This window comes from Cetorhinus maximus, unplaced genomic scaffold (genome assembly GCF_964194155.1).
Source record: "Cetorhinus maximus unplaced genomic scaffold, sCetMax3.hap1.1 HAP1_SCAFFOLD_4432, whole genome shotgun sequence".
Lineage (NCBI taxonomy): Eukaryota > Metazoa > Chordata > Chondrichthyes > Lamniformes > Cetorhinidae > Cetorhinus > Cetorhinus maximus.
The window spans coordinates 1-15,832 of NW_027600335.1; the positions used below are offsets into that span (position 1 = coordinate 1).

General features: G+C 60.1%; 1 protein-coding gene across 1 annotated transcript; it reads right to left on the reverse strand.

Annotated features, from left to right (window-relative positions):
- Positions 1-387: 387 nt before the first annotated feature.
- Positions 388-12,239, reverse strand: LOC144678492 (serine/threonine-protein kinase TAO2-like; the record flags this gene model as incomplete). The annotated part of the gene is made up of 2 exons (XM_078538254.1): positions 388-624; positions 12,096-12,239. Coding segments are annotated over 2 exons (381 nt in total), but the record flags the coding sequence as incomplete, so codon positions are not given.
- Positions 12,240-15,832: the final 3,593 nt, after the last annotated feature.

Sequence of the window (15,832 nt, forward strand, 5' to 3'; positions counted from 1 at the left end):
CTCTCCCTCTCCCTCCCCTCCCTCTCCTCCTCTCCCTCCCTCCGCCCCTCTCCCCTCCTCCCCTCTCTCCCTCCCTCCACCCCTCTCCCCTCCTCCTCCTCTCCCTCCCTCCACCCCTCCTCCTTCTCTTCCTCCCTCCCTCCAACCCCCTCCCCTCCTCCTCATCTCCCTCCCTCCACCTCCTTCTCCCTCCTTTCCACTCCCTCCCCTCTCTCTCTCCCTCCTCCCTTTGCCCCCCTGACCCTCCCTCCCTCCCCTCTCTCCCTCCCTTTGCCCCCTGACTCTCTCTCTCTGTCCCCCTCCCTCCCTCCCTTTGCCCCCCTGACCGTCTCTCCCTCCCTCCCTCCCCTCTCCCCCTCCCTTTGCCCCCCTGACTCGCTCCGTCACCTCTTTCTCTAGCAGCGCCTGCTGCTTCTTGCAGACTTTCTCGCATTCGGCTCCGAAGTTATTGCGTTGGGTCTCCAGCTCCTTGCCCAGTCTCAGCTGGTGCTCGTCCATCTCTGCTTTCAGCTTATTCTCCAGGGCCATCAGCTGCTTCTGGTGTTGTCTCCTCATCCGCTTGTAGCCGCTCATCTGCTCCCGCAGGGCCGAATCCTGCTCGTGCTCCTGGATCTGCCTCGTCACCTGGAGAGACACAGGCGTTAGCTCCGACACCGGGAAACCGGGATACCGGGGAGCGACGGGGACACCGGGAAGGGACGGGGACAACGGGGAGAGACGGGGACACCGGGGAGGGACGGGGACACCGGGGAGAGACGGGGACACCGGGGAGGGACGGGGACACCGGGGAGAGACGGGGACACCGGGGAGAGACGGGGACACCGGGAAGAGACGGGAACACCGGGATACCGGGGAGAGACAGGAACACCGGGATACATGGATACTGAAGAGAGACAGGAACACCGGGATACCGGGGATACCGAGGAGAGACGGGGACACCGGGATACAGGGATACCGGGAAGAGACAGGAACACCGGGATACAGGGATACCGGGGAGAGACAGGAACACCGGGATACAGGGGAGAGACAGGAACACCGGGATACAGGGGATACCGAGGAGAGACGGGGACACCGGGATACAGGAATACCGGGGAGAGACGGGGACACCGGGAAACCGGGACACCGGGGAGAGACGGGGACACCGGGATACAGGGATACCGGGGTACAGAAATACCGGATTTCAAGAATACCGGGGAGAGACAGGAACACCGGGATACAGGGGAGAGACAGGAACACCGGGATACAGGGATACTGGGGAGAGACAGGAACACCGGGATACAGGGGAGAGACAGGAACACCGGGATACAGGGGAGAGACAGGAACACCGGGATACAGGGATACCGGGGAGAGACAGGAACACCGGGACACCGGGGAGAGACAGGAACACCGGGATACTGGGGAGAGACAGGAACACCGGGACACCGGGGAGAGACAGGAACACCGGGATACAGGGATACCGGGGAGAGACAGGAACACCGGGACACCGGGGAGAGACAGGAACACCAGAATACAGGGATACCAGGGAAAGACAGGAACACGGGGATACAGGGATACCGGGGAGAGACAGGAACACCGGGATACAGGGATACCGGGGAGAGACAGGAACACCGGGATACAGGGGAGAGACAGGAACACCGGGATACAGGGATACCGGGGAGAGACAGGAACACCAGGACACCGGGGAGAGACAGGAACACTGGGATACCGAGGAGAGACAGGAACACCGGGATACAGGGATACTGGGGAGAGACAGGAACACCGGGACACCGGGGAGAGACAGGAACACTGGGATACTGGGATACCGGGGAGAGACAGGAACACCGGGATACAGGGATACCGGGGAGAGACAGGAACACCGGGACACCGGGGAGAGACAGGAACACTGGGATACTGGGATACCGGGGAGAGACAGGAACACCGGGATACAGGGATACCGAGGAGAGACAGGAACACTGGGATACTGGGATACCGAGGAGAGACAGGAACACCGGGATACTGGGATACCGAGGAGAGACAGGAACACCGGGATACAGGAATACCGGGGAGAGACAGGAACACTGGGATACTGGGATACCGAGGAGAGACAGGAACACCGGGATACAGGGATACCGGGGAGAGACAGGAACACTGGGATACTGGGATACCGAGGAGAGACAGGAACACCGGGATACTGGGATACCGAGGAGAGACAGGAACACCGGGATACAGGAATACCGGGGAGGGACAGGAACACCAGGATACATGGATACCGGGGAGAGACAGGATCACAGGGATAAAGGGGAGAGACAGGAACACCGGGATACAGGGGAGAGACAGGAACACCGGGATACAGGGGAGAGACAGGAACACCGGGATACAGGGGAGAGACAGGAACACCGGGATACAGGGATACCGGGGAGAGACAGGAACACCGGGATACAGGGATACCGGGGAGAGACAGGAACACCAGGATACAGGGATACAGGGGAGAGACAGGAACACCGGGATACAGGGATACCGGGGAGAGACAGGAACACCGGGATACAGGGGAGAGACAGGAACACCGGGATACCGGGGTACCGGGGAGAGACAGGAACACCGGGATACAGGGGAGAGACAGGAACACCGGGATACAGGGGAGAGACAGGAACACCAGAATACAGGGATACCGGGGAAAGACAGGAACACGGGGATACAGGGATACCGGGGAGAGACAGGAACACCGGGATACAGGGATACCGGGGTGGGACAGGAACACCGGGATACAGGGGAGAGACAGGAACACCGGGATACAGGGATACCGGGGAGAGACAGGAACACCGGGACACCGGGGAGAGACAGGAACACCGGGACACCGGGGAGAGACAGGAACACTGGGATACTGGGATACCGAGGAGAGACAGGAACACCGGGATACAGGGATACTGGGGAGAGACAGGAACACCGGGACACCGGGGAGAGACAGGAACACTGGGATACTGGGATACCGGGGAGAGACAGGAACACCGGGATACAGGGATACCGGGGAGAGACAGGAACACCGGGACACCGGGGAGAGACAGGAACACTGGGATACTGGGATACCGGGGAGAGACAGGAACACCGGGATACAGGGATACCGAGGAGAGACAGGAACACTGGGATACTGGGATACCGAGGAGAGACAGGAACACCGGGATACTGGGATACCGAGGAGAGACAGGAACACCGGGATACAGGAATACCGGGGAGAGACAGGAACACTGGGATACTGGGATACCGAGGAGAGACAGGAACACCGGGATACAGGGATACCGGGGAGAGACAGGAACACTGGGATACTGGGATACCGAGGAGAGACAGGAACACCGGGATAACGAGGAGAGACAGGAACACCGGGATACAATAATACCGGGGAGGGACAGGAACACCAGGATACATGGATACCGGGGAGAGACAGGATCACAGGGATAAAGGGGAGAGACAGGAACACGGGGATACAGGGGAGAGACAGGAACACCGGGATACAGGGGAGAGACAGGAACACCGGGATACAGGGGAGAGACAGGAACACCGGGATACAGGGATACCGGGGAGAGACAGGAACACCGGGATACAGGGATACCGGGGAGAGACAGGAACACCAGGATACAGGGATACAGGGGAGAGACAGGAACACCGGGATACAGGGATACCGGGGAGAGACAGGAACACCGGGATACAGGGGAGAGACAGGAACACCGGGATACCGGGGTACCGGGGAGAGACAGGAACACCGGGATACTGGGGAGAGACAGGAACACCGGGATACAGGGATACCGGGGAGAGACAGGAACACCGGGATACAGGGATACAGGGGAGAGACAGGAACACCGGGATACAGGGATACTGGGGAGAGACAGGAACACCGGGATACAGGGATACCGGGGAGAGACAGGAACACCGGGATACAGGGATACAGGGGAGAGACAGGAACACCGGGATACCGGGGAGAGACAGGAACACCGGGATACCGGGGATACCGAGGAGAGACAGGAACACCGGGATACAGGAATACCGGGGAGGGACAGGAACACCGGGATACATGGATACCGGGGAGACAGGAACACCGGGATACAGGGGAGAGACAGGAACACCGGGATACAGGGGAGAGACAGGAACACCGGGATACAAGGATACCGGGGAGACAGGAACACCGGGATACAGGGATACAGGGGAGAGACAGGAACACCGGGATACAGGGGAGATTCAGGAACACCGGGATACAGGGATACCGAGGAGAGACAGGAACACCGGGATACAGGGATACAGGGGAGAGACAGGAACACCGGGATACAGGGGAGATTCAGGAACACCGGGATACAGGGATACTGGGGAGAGACAGGAACACCGGGATACAGGGGAGATTCAGGAACACCGGGATACTGGGATACTGAGGAGAGACAGGAACACCGGGATACCGAGGAGAGACAGGAACACCGGGATACGGGGATACCGAGGAGAGATAGGAACACCGGGATACAGGAATACCGGGGAGGGACAGTAACACCGGGATACATGGATACCGGAGAGAGACAGGATCACAGGGATAAAGGGGAGAGACAGGAACACCAGGATACAGGGGAGAGACAGGAACACCGGGATACAGGGATAACGGGGAGAGACAGGGATACCGGGATACAGGGATACCGGGGAGAGACAGGAACACCGGGATACAGGGGAGAGACAGGAACACCGGGATACAGGGATACCGGGGAGAGACAGGGATACCGGGATACAGGGATACCGGGGAGAGACACGAACACCGGGATACAGGGGAGAGACAGGAACACCTGGATACAGGGGAGAGACAGGAACACCGGGATACAGGGGAGAGACAGGAACACCGGGATACAGGGATACCGGGGAGAGACAGGAACACCGGGATACAGGGGAGAGACAGGAACACCGGGATACAGGGATACAGGGGAGAGACAGGAACACCGGGATACAGGGATACAGGGGAGAGACAGGAACACCGGGATACAGGGATACCGGGGAGAGACAGGAACACCAGAATACAGGGATACCGGGGAGAGACAGGAACACCGGGATACAGGGATACCGGGGAGAGACAGGAACACCGGGATACAGGGGAGAGACAGGAACACCAGAATACAGGGATACCGGGGAGAGACAGGAACACCGGGATACAGGGATACCGGGGAGAGACAGGAACACCGGGATACAGGGATACCGGGGAGAGACAAGAACACCGGGATACAGGGATACCGAGGAGAGACAGGAACACCGGGATACAGGGATACCGGGGAGAGACAGGAACACCGGGATACAGGGGAGAGACAGGAACACCGGGATACCGGGGTACCGGGGAGAGACAGGAACACCGGGATACAGGGGAGAGACAGGAACACCGGGATACAGGGGAGAGACAGGAACACCAGAATACAGGGATACCGGGGAAAGACAGGAACACGGGGATACAGGGATACCGGGGAGAGACAGGAACACCGGGATACAGGGATACCGGGGAGAGACAGGAACACCGGGATACAGGGGAGAGACAGGAACACCGGGATACAGGGATACCGGGGAGAGAGAGGAACACCGGGACACCGGGGAGAGACAGGAACACCGGGACACCGGGGAGAGACAGGAACACTGGGATACTGGGATACCGAGGAGAGACAGGAACACCGGGATACAGGGATACTGGGGAGAGACAGGAACACCGGGACACCGGGGAGAGACAGGAACACTGGGATACTGGGATACCGGGGAGAGACAGGAACACCGGGAAACAGGGATACCGGGGAGAGACAGGAACACCGGGACACCGGGGAGAGACAGGAACACTGGGATACTGAGATACCGGGGAGAGACAGGAACACCGGGATACAGGGATACCGAGGAGAGACAGGAACACTGGGATACTGGGATACCGAGGAGAGACAGGAACACCGGGATACTGGGATACCGAGGAGAGACAGGAACACCGGGATACAGGAATACCGGGGAGAGACAGGAACACTGGGATACTGGGATACCGAGGAGAGACAGGAACACCGGGATACAGGGATACCGGGGAGAGACAGGAACACTGGGATACTGGGATACCGAGGAGAGACAGGAACACCGGGATAACGAGGAGAGACAGGAACACCGGGATACAGGAATACCGGGGAGGGACAGGAACACCAGGATACATGGATACCGGGGAGAGACAGGATCACAGGGATAAAGGGGAGAGACAGGAACACGGGGATACAGGGGAGAGACAGGAACACCGGGATACAGGGGAGAGACAGGAACACCGGGATACAGGGGAGAGACAGGAACACCGGGATACAGGGATACCGGGGAGAGACAGGAACACCGGGATACAGGGATACCGGGGAGAGACAGGAACACCAGGATACAGGGATACAGGGGAGAGACAGGAACACCGGGATACAGGGATACCGGGGAGAGACAGGAACACCGGGATACAGGGGAGAGACAGGAACACCGGGATACCGGGGTACCGGGGAGAGACAGGAACACCGGGATACTGGGGAGAGACAGGAACACCGGGATACAGGGATACCGGGGAGAGACAGGAACACCGGGATACAGGGATACAGGGGAGAGACAGGAACACCGGGATACAGGGATACCGGGGAGAGACAGGAACACCGGGATACAGGGATACCGGGGAGAGACAGGAACACCGGGATACCGGGGAGAGACAGGAACACCGGGATACCGGGGATACCGAGGAGAGACAGGAACACCGGGATACAGGAATACCGGGGAGGGACAGGAACACCGGGATACATGGATACCGGGGAGACAGGAACACCGGGATACAGGGGAGAGACAGGAACACCGGGATACAGGGGAGAGACAGGAACACCGGGATACAAGGATACCGGGGAGACAGGAACACCGGGATACAGGGATACCGGGGAGACAGGAACACCGGGATACAGGGGAGAGACAGGAACACCGGGATACAGGGATACCGAGGAGAGACAGGAACACCGGGATACAGGGATACAGGGGAGAGACAGGAACACCGGGATACAGGGGAGATTCAGGAACACCGGGATACAGGGATACTGGGGAGAGACAGGAACACCGGGATACAGGGGAGATTCAGGAACACCGGGATACTGGGATACTGAGGAGAGACAGGAACACCGGGATACCGAGGAGAGACAGGAACACCGGGATACGGGGATACCGAGGAGAGATAGGAACACCGGGATACAGGAATACCGGGGAGGGACAGTAACACCGGGATACATGGATACCGGAGAGAGACAGGATCACAGGGATAAAGGGGAGAGACAGGAACACCAGGATACAGGAGAGAGACAGGAACACCGGGATACAGGGATAACGGGGAGAGACAGGGATACCGGGATACAGGGATACCGGGGAGAGACAGGAACACCGGGATACAGGGGAGAGACAGGAACACCGGGATACAGGGATACCGGGGAGAGACAGGGATACCGGGATACAGGGATACCGGGGAGAGACACGAACACCGGGATACAGGGGAGAGACAGGAACACCTGGATACAGGGGAGAGACAGGAACACCGGGATACAGGGGAGAGACAGGAACACCGGGATACAGGGATACCGGGGAGAGACAGGAACACCGGGATACAGGGGAGAGACAGGAACACCGGGATACAGGGATACAGGGGAGAGACAGGAACACCGGGATACAGGGATACAGGGGAGAGACAGGAACACCGGGATACAGGGATACCGGGGAGAGACAGGAACACCAGAATACAGGGATACCGGGGAGAGACAGGAACACCGGGATACAGGGATACCGGGGAGAGACAGGAACACCGGGATACAGGGGAGAGACAGGAACACCAGAATACAGGGATACCGGGGAGAGACAGGAACACCGGGATACAGGGATACCGGGGAGAGACAGGAACACCGGGATACAGGGATACCGGGGAGAGACAAGAACACCGGGATACAGGGATACCGAGGAGAGACAGGAACACCGGGATACAGGGATACCGGGGAGAGACAGGAACACCGGGATACAGGGGAGAGACAGGAACGCCGGGATACAGGGATACAGGGGAGAGACAGGAACACCGGGATACAGGGATACTGGGGAGAGACAGGAACACCGGGATACCGGGGAGAGACAGGAACACCGGGATACAGGGATACCGGGGAGAGACAGGAACACCGGGATACAGGGATACCGGGGAGAGACAGGAACACCGGGATACAGGGATACCGGGGAGAGACAGGAACACCGGGATACAGGGGAGAGACAGGAACACCGGGATACAGGGATACCGGGGAGAGACAGGAACACCGGGATACAGGGAAGAGACAGGAACACCGGGATACAGGGATACCGGGGAGAGACAGGAACACCGGGATACAGGGATACCGGGGAGAGACAGGAACACCGGGATACAGGGGAGAGACAGGAACACCGGGATACAGGGATACCGGGGAGAGACAGGAACACCGGGATACAGGGGAGAGACAGGAACACCAGGATACAGGGGAGAGACAGGAACACCGGGATACAGGGATACTGGGGAGAGACAGGAACACCGGGATACAGGGGAGAGACAGGAACACCGGGATACAGGGATACTGGGGAGAGACAGGAACACCGGGATACAGGGATACCGGGGAGAGACAGGAACACTGGGATACATGGATACTGAAGAGAGACGGGAACACCGGGATACAGGGATACCGGGGAGAGACAGGAACACCGGGATACCGGGGAGAGACAGGAACACCGGGATACAGGGGAGAGACAGGAACACCGGGACACAGGGATACCGGGGAGAGACAGGAACACCGAGATACAGGGATACCGGGGAGAGACAGGAACACCGGGATACAGGGGAGAGACAGGAACACCGGGATACAGGGATACCGGGGAGAGACAGGAACACCGGGATACAGGGGAGAGACAGGAACACCGGGATACATGGATACTGAAGAGAGACAGGAACACCGGGATACTGGGATACCGAGGAGAGACAGGAACACCGGGATACCGAGGAGAGACAGGAACACCGGGATACGGGGATACCGAGGAGAGATAGGAACACCGGGATACAGGAATACCGGGGAGGGACAGGAACACCGGGATACATGGATACCGGGGAGAGACAGGATCACAGGGATAAAGGGGAGAGACAGGAACACCAGGATACAGGGGAGAGACAGGAACACCGGGATACAGGGATAACGGGGAGTGACAGGGATACCGGGATACAGGGATAACGGGGAGAGACAGGGATACCGGGATACTGGGATACCGGGGAGAGACAGGAACACCGGGATACCGGGGAGAGACAGGAACACCGGGATACAGGGATAACGGGGAGAGACAGGGATACCGGGATACAGGGATACCGGGGAGAGACAGGAACACCGGGATACAGGGGAGAGACAGGAACACCGGGATACAGGGGAGAGACAGGAACACCGGGATACAGGGATAACGGGGAGAGACAGGGATACCGGGATACAGGGATAACGGGGAGAGACAGGGATACCGGGATACTGGGATACCGGGGAGAGACAGGAACACCGGGATACCGGGGAGAGACAGGAACACCGGGATACAGGGATAACGGGGAGAGACAGGGATACCGGGATACAGGGATACCGGGGAGAGACAGGAACACCGGGATACAGGGGAGAGACAGGAACACCGGGATACAGGGGAGAGACAGGAACACCGGGATACAGGGAAGAGACAGGAACACCGGGATACAGGGGAGTGACAGGGATACTGGGGAGAGACAGGAACACCGGGATACAGGGATAACGGGGAGAGACAGGGATACCGGGATACCGGGGAGAGACAGGAACACCGGGATACAGGGATAACGGGGAGAGACAGGGATACCGGGATACAGGGATACCGGGGAGAGACAGGAACACCGGGATACAGGGGAGAGACAGGAACACCGGGATACAGGGATACAGGGGAGAGACAGGAACACCGGGATACAGGGGAGAGACAGGAACACCAGAATACAGGGATACAGGGGAGAGACAGGAACACCGGGATACAGGGATACAGGGGAGAGACAGGAACACCGGGATACAGGGGAGAGACAGGAACACCAGAATACAGGGATAACGGGGAGAGACAGGGATAATGGGATACAGGGATACTGGGGAGAGACAGGAACACCGGGATACAGGGGAGAGACAGGAACACCGGGATACAGGGATACTGGGGAGAGACAGGAACACCGGGATACAGGGGAGAGACAGGAACACCGGGATACAGGGATACCGGGGAGAGACAGGAACACCGGGATACAGTGATACTGGGGAGAGACAGGAACACCGGGATACAGGGGAGAGACAGGAACACCGGGATACAGGGGAGAGACAGGAACACCAGGATACAGGGATACCGGGGAGAGACAGGAACACCGGGATACAGGGGAGAGACAGGGATACTGGGGAGAGACAGGAACACCGGGATACAGGGATACCGGGGAGAGACAGGAATACCGGGATACAGGGGAGAGACAGGAACACCGGGATACAGGGGAGAGACAGGAACACCGGGATACAGGAATACTGAGGAGAGACTGGAATACTGGAACACAGGGAGAGACAGCAACACTAGAATACAGGAATACCAAGACAGGGAGAGGTGGGAACAGTGGGATACAAAAATACTCCAGAGAAGCTGGAGTGAGAATTCTGGGTGAGTAAGAGGAAACATTGAGGGGAACATGGGAATATTGAGACAGGACAGACGAGGGAGAGAGCGGGGGAGCAGAGGGGGAATGGGACAGAGCGGGGGGGGAATGGGAGAGAGCGGGGTAGCCGGGGGGGGAATGGGAGAGAGTATGGGGGGGAATGGGAGAGAGCGGGGGAGCAGGGGGAGAATGGGAGAGAGCGGGGGGGAGAATGGGAGAGAGCGGGGGCGGGACTGGGAGAGAGCGGGGGGGAATGGGAATGGGAGAGAGCGGGGGAGCAGAGGAGGGGGTGAGCGGAGGGGGAATGGGAGAGAGCGGCGGAGCAAGGGGGTGGGCGGGAGTGGGGGGGATGGGACATAGCGGGGAACAGAGGAGGGAGAGAGCAGGGGAGCAGAGGAGGGGGTGAGCGGAGGGGGAATGGGAGAGAGTGGGGGAGCAGAGGAGGGGGTGAGCGGAGGGGGAATGGGAGAGAGCGGGGGAGTGGAGGGGGAATGGGAGAGAGCGGGGGGGGATTGGGAGAGAGCGGGGGAGCAGAGGGAGAATGGGAGAGAGTGGGGGAGCGGAGGGGGAATGGGAGAGAGCGGGGTAGCGGAGGGAGAATGGGAGAGAGCGCGGGGAGCAGAGGGAGAATGGGAGAGAGCGCGGGGAGAATGGGAATGGGAGAGAGCGGGGTAGCGGAGGGAGAATGGGAGAGAGCGCGGGGAGCAGAGGGAGAATGGGAGAGAGCGCGGGGGGAATGGGAATGGGAGAGAGCGGGGTAGCGGAGGGAGAATGGGAGAGAGCGGGGGAGCAGAGGGGGAATGGGAGAGAGCGCGGGGAGAATGGGAGAGAGCAGGGAGAGAATGGGAGAGAGCGGGGGAGCGGAGGGGGAATGGGAGAGAGCGCGGGGGGAATGGGAATGGGAGAGAGCGGGGGAGCAGAGGAGGGGGTGAGCGGAGGGGAAATGGGAGAGAGCGGCGGAGCAAGGGGGTGGGAGGGAGTGGGGGGGATGGGACATAGCGGGGAACAGAGGAGGTAGAGAGCGGAGGGAGAATGGGAGAGAGCAGGTGAGCGGAGGGGGAATGGGAGACAGTGGGGGAGCAGAGGAGGGGGTGAGCGGAGGGGGAATGGGAGAGAGCGGAGGAGCGGAGGGGGAATGGGAGAGAGCAGAGGGGGAATGGGAGAGAGCAGAGGGGGAATGGGAGAGAGCGGGGGAGCGGGGGAAGAATGGGAGAGGGCGGGGGAGCGGAGGGGGAATGGGAGAGAGCGGGGAAGCGGAGGGGGAATGGGAGAGGGCGGGGGAGCAGAGGGGATGGGAGAGAGCGCGGGAGCAGAGGGGATGGTAGAGAGCGGGGGAGCGGAGGGGATGGGAGAGAGCAGGGGAGCAGAGCCGGGTGGGGTGGGGATTGAAGTCCAGGGTCAGTCCTCTCACCAGGGAGGCTGTCCGGATCGTTGCAAAGTGCTCCCGGTTACGGTAATGAGCTCTACGCCGGGCAGCAGACGAGGAGGACGAGGAAGATGGAGGCTGAGGGTCGATCTCTCCGGAGTAGGGGTCATCGTACAGATCATCATTACCCTGAAAAACAGGAGGCACTGAGTGACCGGATACGGACAGATCACTAGTGGATCACCCAGAGATCGCGTGATCTACTCCCCCAGACACTGACCCATCACCCAGTGACCGTGTGATCCCCTCTCCCGGATACTGACCCATCACCCAGTGACCGTGTGATCCACTCTCCCGGACACTGACCCATCACCCAGTGACCGTGTGATCCCCTCTCCCGGACACTGACCCATCACCCAGTGACCGTGTGATCCCCTCTCCCAGACACTGACCCATCACCCAGTGACCGTGTGATCCCCTCTCCCAGACACTGACCCAGCACCCAGTGACCGTGTGATCCCCTCTCCCAGACACTGACCCATTACCCAGTGACCGTGTGATCCCCTCTCCCGGACACTGACCCATCACCCAGAGACCGTGTGATCCACTCCCCCAGACACTGACCCATTACCCAGTGACCGTGTGATCCCCTCTCCCGGACACTGACCCATCACCCAGTGACCGTGTGATCCACTCTACCAGATACTGACCATCACCCAGTGACCGTGTGATCCCCTCTCCTGGACACTGACCCATCACCCAGTGACCGTGTGATCCCCTCTCCCGGACACTGACCCATCACCCAGTGACCGTGTGATCCACTCTCCCGGACACTGACCCTTCCCCAGTGACCGTGTGATCACCTCTCCCGGACACTGACCCATCACCCAGAGACCGTGTGATCCCCTCTGCCAAACACTAACCCATCACCCAGTGACCGTGCGATCCCCTCTCCTGGAGACTGACCCATTACCCAGTGACCGTGTGATCCCCTCTCCCGGACACTGACCCATCACCCAGTGACCATGTGATCCCCTCTCCCGGACACTGACCCATCACCCAGTGACCGTGTGATCCCCTCTCCCGGACACTGACCCATCACCCAGTGACCGTGCGATCCCCTCTCCCGGACACTGACCCATCACCCAGAGACCGTGCGATCCACTCTCCCGGACACTGACCCATCACCCAGTGACCGTGCGATCCACTCTCCCCGACACTGACCCATCACCCAGTGACCGTGTGATCCACTCTCCCGGACACTGACCCTTCACCCAGTGACCGTGTGATCCCCTCTCCCGGACACTGACCCATCACCCAGTGACCGTGTGATCCACTCTCCCGGACACTGACCCATCACCCAGTGACCGTGTGATCCCCTCTCCCGGACACTGACCCATCACCCAGTGACCGTGTGATCCCCTCTCCCGGACACTGACCCAGTGACCGTGTGATCCCCTCTCCCGGACACTGACCCAGTGACCGTGTGATCCCCTCTCCCGGACACTGACCCATCACCCAGTGACCGTGTGATCCCCTCTCCCGGACACTGACCCATCACCCAGTGACCGTGTGATCCCCTCTCCCGGACACTGACCCATCACCCAGTGACCGTGTGATCCACTCTCCCGGACACTGACCCATCACCCAGTGACCGTGTGATCCACTCTCCCGGACACTGACCCATCACCCAGTGACCGTGTGATCCATTCTCCCGGACACTGACCCATCACCCAGTGACCGTGTGATCCATTCTCCCGGACACTGACCCATCACCCAGTGACCGTGTGATCCCCTCTCCCGGACACTGACCCATCACCCAGTGACCGTGTGATCCACTCTCCCGGACACTGACCCATCACCCAGTGACCGTGTGATCCACTCTCCCGGACACTGACCCATCACCCAGTGACCGTGTGATCCCCTCTCCCGGACACTGACCCATCACCCAGTGACCGTGTGATCCCCTCTCCCGGACACTGACCCATCACCCAGTGACCGTGTGATCCCCTCTCCCGGACACTGACCCATCACCCAGTGACCGTGTGATCCACTCTCCCGGACACTGACCCATCACCCAGTGACCGTGTGATCCCCTCTCCCGGACACTGACCCATCACCCAGTGACCGTGTGATCCCTCTCCCGGACACTGACCCATCACCCAGTGACCGTGTGATCCCCTCTCCCGGACACTGACCCATCACCCAGTGACCGTGTGATCCCCTCTCCCGGACACTGACCCATCACCCAGTGACCGTGTGATCCCCTCTCCCGGACACTGACCCATCACCCAGTGACCGTGTGATCCCCTCTCCCGGACACTGACCCATCACCCAGTGACCGTGTGATCCCCTCTCCCGGACACTGACCCATCACCCAGTACCGTGTGATCCACTCTCCCGGACACTGACCCATCACCCAGTGACCGTGTGATCCACTCTCCCGGACACTGACCCATCACCCAGTGACCGTGTGATCCCCTCTCCCGGACACTGACCCATCACCCAGTGACCGTGTGATCCACTCTCCCGGACACTGACCCATCACCCAGTGACCGTGTGATCCCCTCTCCCGGACACTGACCCATCACCCAGTGACCGTGTGATCCCCTCTCCCGGACACTGACCCATCACCCAGTGACCGTGTGATCCCCTCTCCCGGACACTGACCCATCACCCAGTGACCGTGTGATCCCCTCTCCCGGACACTGACCCATCACCCAGTGACCGTGTGATCCCCTCTCCCGGACACTGACCCATCACCCAGTGACCGTGTGATCCACTCTCCCGGACACTGACCCATCACCCAGTGACCGTGTGATCCACTCTCCCGGACACTGACCCATCACCCAGTGACCGTGTGATCCACTCTCCCGGACACTGACCCATCACCCAGTGACCGTGTGATCCCCTCTCCCGGACACTGACCCATCACCCAGTGACCGTGTGATCCCCTCTCCCGGACACTGACCCATCACCCAGTGACCGTGTGACCCCCTCTCCCGGACACTGACCCATCACCCAGTGACCGTGTGATCCCCCTCTCCCGGACACTGACCCATCACCCAGTGACCGTGTGATCCCCCTCTCCCGGACACTGACCCATCACCCAGTGACCGTGTGATCCCCTCTCCCGGACACTGACCCATCACCCAGTGACCGTGTGATCCCCTCTCCCGGACACTGACCCATCACCCAGTGACCGTGTGATCCACTCTCCCGGACACTGACCCATCACCCAGTGACCGTGTGATCCCCTCTCCCGGACACTGACCCATCACCCAGTGACCGTGTGATCCCCTCTCCCGGACACTGACCCATCACCCAGTGACCGTGTGATCCACTCTCCCGGACACTGACCCATCACCCAGTGACCGTGTGATCCCCTCTCCCGGACACTGACCCATCACCCAGTGACCGTGTGATCCCCTCTCCCGGACACTGACCCATCACCCAGTGACCGTGTGATCCCCTCTCCCGGACACTGACCCATCACCCAGTGACCGTGTGATCCCCTCTCCCGGACACTGACCCATCACCCAGTGACCGTGTGATCCCCTCTCCCGGACACTGACCCATCACCCAGTGACCGTGTGATCCCCTCTCCCGGACACTGACCCATCACCCAGTGACCGTGTGATCCACTCTCCCACACTGATCCATCACCCAGTGACCATGTGATCCCCTCTCCCGGACACTGACCCATCACCCAGTGACCGTGTGATCCACTCTCCCGACCCACTGATAGATCTCCCATTGTCCATGTAATGCCCTCTCCCAGA